We start from the raw sequence: 4,357 nt of genomic DNA, 5'->3' as shown, positions 1-4,357 counted from the left end.
ATATATATATATATCAATATATATATATATATATATATATCAATATATATATATATATAAGATGGAGTTGGAAATAGCAGAGAATTAAGTCTAAGACATTTCAGTTTAAGACGGAATTTAGTAAAAAATTATATAAATAAAAATATTAATATTGCCGGTTTCGGTGTATTTCATCTTATCAGATATTAGTAAAAATTTGAAAAATTTGAAGTAAAAACAGTTCAACTTCTGTCTGGTGGTCAAGAACATATCTGTATTTATTTATATATATATTTGTGTGTGTATGTATGTATATATATTTCATTTTTGTACACACGCACACACTAACACACACTTTCACAGGAAACAAGATCTGAAAGCAGACAAATGTGGCCTCTATAACAGACTAAGTCGGTAGTCATTCAGAAGGTTACAAGTAGCAAAGAAAGAGCTTTGACTAACAAATACAAAACAAATTAAACAATCAATTAGTTAGTTGGATATTTAACCCATTGACTAATAAAAAAGAAAAGAAGTGGGATTGAACCTCTGTGTGTGTGCGCTAATAGTATTGGCTTAATGACTCTCCCTAAACACAAAAAAAGATATATTTATATGTATGTATGTATCAGGCGTATGTATATATTCACATAATTACTATAAAGTTACATGTCAGGTATGTATACACACACATATGCACAAACACACATTTTCCTCGTGTATGCACTCATAATGCTATGCACCAATGCACACAAATATGCACCTATTCCTTTATATATTTATATGCATATGATATAAAATATATACATATATATATACATATGTACATGTGTGTGTGTGTGTGTATTTGCATACACACATGTACATAGACTCACTACATGCATGACATATATGCTCATATACACACCCATTTATCTACAATGAGTCAGTTATATATAGTGTCAAACAAAGACATAAGATGTGTGTGTATGTATGCATATATATATATATATATATATATATACACACACACACACATATATATATATATGCACAAGCACACACATATATACACATGCAGACACACACACACGTGTATGCTTACGTTCAGTCAAGACATATCTTTGTCTTTTTTAATGTAATACATCACCCACCACCACCACCGCCGCCATCGCCACTGCCACCACCCAATCCATCTTCATTTAATCAAATTCTTTCCTGTTTATATACACTGACTAATAACACATAGTTTTCATGTTAGACATCAAAGTTAAATATTTCTGCTTCCATTGAAAACGTTGCATGAACTTTGAAGCAATTTCAACCTCCATTATGCATCTTTTCCTCCATTTATATTTTACAGATGTGTATATACAGATATATACATACATGTGTCTTGTTGTTCTGTATGACTTAACACTTTCAAGTCTATGAAATGCTGGCCATGCCCTAAATCTCCACCTCTCTCTCACTCCCTTTTGTTTGGGGCAGCCTTTGGGACCTTCCCAGCCCCATTTCCCCAATTTACTATTTAGGTGAATATTTTTTTAATTTTCTATTTCAATTTTTTTCTTTTTTTTTCTGTATTTTGTCAGATTAGAAGGTAGTGCTATGACCCTTAACAGGGCCTCTGATTCTGGTGGGAGGGGGGTATCCTTGAATTGGAGACTTGTCCTCTGCTGCAATGGAAGCATGGGGTTGGGAAGTAAATGTCTCCACATCATCTCTGCTGATTCTCATTCCATATAACTTTAGATTCTGTGAATTATTCACGAGATTTTGGTCGGCATAAACCAATCCTGTTCTGGTGTGGAGGAGGACTTGAATAATATGACAGTCAGGTATATGTTCATTATGTCATCTGGGGTGGGGGGTATAATCCAGGTGAGATTATGATGATGAAACAAGACATGGACACGAGTCGGTAAAGGTACCTCTACATAGTCACACAATCTGCTAAAAATAGCAGCCAGGTTTTCCTCAAATTTGAAACAATGAAGGGCACATGGGATAATGTAGTCATGGCTGCAGTTCTTTAAATGACAGGTCTTTTAGTGATTGCGATTGATCGAAGAGTGGGGTTTCTCTCTCTAATGCTTTCATCTTTATCACCACCACCACCACCACCCATCATTTTCATTGTAGTTATCTTTTTTATTTTATTCATCATCATCATCCAGTGTTTTAAATCTGGGTTTTGTCCCCATTAACAGGAGTGGCCAGATCTACCTCAAAGCCATAGCAACTACCCCTCACACCATCTCGCCATCTTGCCCAGTTTTAAGCATCCTCCCTTCTCAAGCCAACTCTCCCAATCTCCTCCTCCACCCGTCCCTTCCACGTTTTCCTTGGTCTACCTTGCTTTCGTGGTCCATTTACCTCAAACTCTAGCATCCTCTTCAGAACATGCTCACCATCCCTCTTCAAGACATACCCATACCACTGCACTCCATTCGCCCTTGCCAGCCGTTCCACCGATTCCTCCAACCCCAGCATCCCCATCAAGTCCTCAGTCCCCCTCTTTGTTAAATGTTATGATGTCTAACTTTAGTATAAAGCTACACATTTCAGGGTTAGGTTTTCAATATTGACCCATGTACATAACTGGTACTTAATTTATTGACTTTGAAGAAATGGAAAGCAAAATTGGTTTTGACAAGACTTTAACATGGAACTTAAAAAGTACACATTTTTCTCTTACAAATCATTATTTAGTCAATATAATGACCATGTCCACAGCAGGGTTACGTGTCTCACTATAAGTGCTATCTGTCCTACAACAGTATTGTCCATCTCACTCCAATGCTAATTTAGTGTCCAGTCTGACCGGTCCCTCTATTTAATGTATTCTCTCTCTTTTCAGGAACCGCCATATCATCGTCCATCTTCCACCTCAACTCAACTTTCACAAATCCGTGACTCACCACATTCAGATGAGCGCAACACCACCATTACAGTAAGTATCTCTTCCTTTCACCTCCTCCTCTCTTCCTCTCTTTGTATCTGTCTATCTTTTTATACTCTTCCTCCCCCTCTTGTAAACTTGTTATGGCCCACTGGACCAGTGATTGTGTTCAGTTTCTCTGGTGTTCAACAGATGAAAGACAAAACTCTCCCTGGATAGGACTTCAGTCTGGGTTATTTCCCTTCATCAACACAGAATAACTCAGAAATCATGATACACAGATATTGTTTTGAGCTGAGTGGGGGTGCTAGATTCCCTTGTTCGAAAATAGATGGACACAGATCGTGTCGTATAGCTAGCTGGAGACGATGACTCCTGGGGCTAAATTACAGCAACATTAGTCCTAAACCAGGACTGCCATGTTATGTTGGCAAACAATCTTTACTCGAAAGTACTGTTGCTGAATATCTCATGTTGTGAGATTTACAAATAGTAATTTTCTTAGAAAAAGTGGTTAGAGAGGAGAAAAAGAGGGGATTAGAGTCCACGCTGGAATGTGATTGGGTTCTTGCCTGAAGATCTCAGTGGCATAAAACACAAGTTGAGACAAACTATCAGTTTCTATAAAGAAAATTTTTTAAAACCATATCCTCTACAACATTCTTCTTCCTTTACTAAATGTTCGAAAAATGGTGAGACATTTCTATCAGTAGCAGGACACCAATTTGATATCACCATGTCATACTAGTTGTAGAACAGTTGGTTCTTGTTATGAGAAGGGTACCATCTCATTTCCCAGTTGATACTAGTTCTAATTCAGGTTACCTCTCTATACCACTCTGCTGTGGAGTAGTGTACCCCTTCATACCTTCAGTTGGTAAGATTCTTATTTCAGAGAGCTACCCCCCCCCCATCCATGCCAATGTTTGTGTCAAGGTACCACCACCATCCCCATTCTATGCACCAGGAGATGGCGCTAGATACCATCTCATGCTGCCAATTTGTACAAGTTATGGGGCAGGGTACCCCTCATACCAATCAACCTTTAGCACTAGTTGTGGTCCTGTTGTTGGGTCACCATTCATGCCTTGCTGCCCAACTTGTCTCTTCACCATTTTTGAAAACAATTGTCCACTTCCTTTCTTTTTCCTTTCTCTCCACCAGGCCACTGTCTACCCACCTACCACACACACACACACACACACACACATACACACACACTTACTCCCATACATCACCATAGACAAATACAAACAGGAATGTAAGTATGATTTTTACTCCTGTTTGTTTTATTTATATATATATATATATACACACACACACACACACACACACACATGCAAACATATATATATATTTGATCCTTTATATTGAACACTCAATATTTCATCTACATTCAATACTTTCTTTCATGGTGCCATCTATTTTTATGTTATTTTATTTTATATTGTATATTGTATATCATATTATATATCGTATATTCCATATTCTATA

The 4,357-nt window shown here is 37.2% G+C and overlaps 1 protein-coding gene across 2 annotated transcripts in view; it reads left to right on the top strand.

Annotated features, from left to right (window-relative positions):
- LOC106874120 (sine oculis-binding protein homolog) overlaps positions 1–4,357 on the top strand; it is a 139,431-nt gene that overhangs the window by 85,604 nt on the left and 49,470 nt on the right. For both annotated transcript variants that reach the window (XM_014921730.2, XM_014921731.2), the window contains exon 3: positions 2,822–2,914. In XM_014921730.2, coding sequence (XP_014777216.1) covers positions 2,822–2,914 — 93 coding nt within the window. The remainder of the gene's footprint in view (positions 1–2,821; positions 2,915–4,357) is intronic.

The sequence above is a fragment of the Octopus bimaculoides genome, chromosome 15, assembly GCF_001194135.2.
Source record: "Octopus bimaculoides isolate UCB-OBI-ISO-001 chromosome 15, ASM119413v2, whole genome shotgun sequence".
In the NCBI taxonomy this organism is placed as follows: Eukaryota; Metazoa; Mollusca; class Cephalopoda; order Octopoda; family Octopodidae; genus Octopus; species Octopus bimaculoides.
This window is presented reverse-complemented; position numbering and strand designations above follow the sequence as displayed.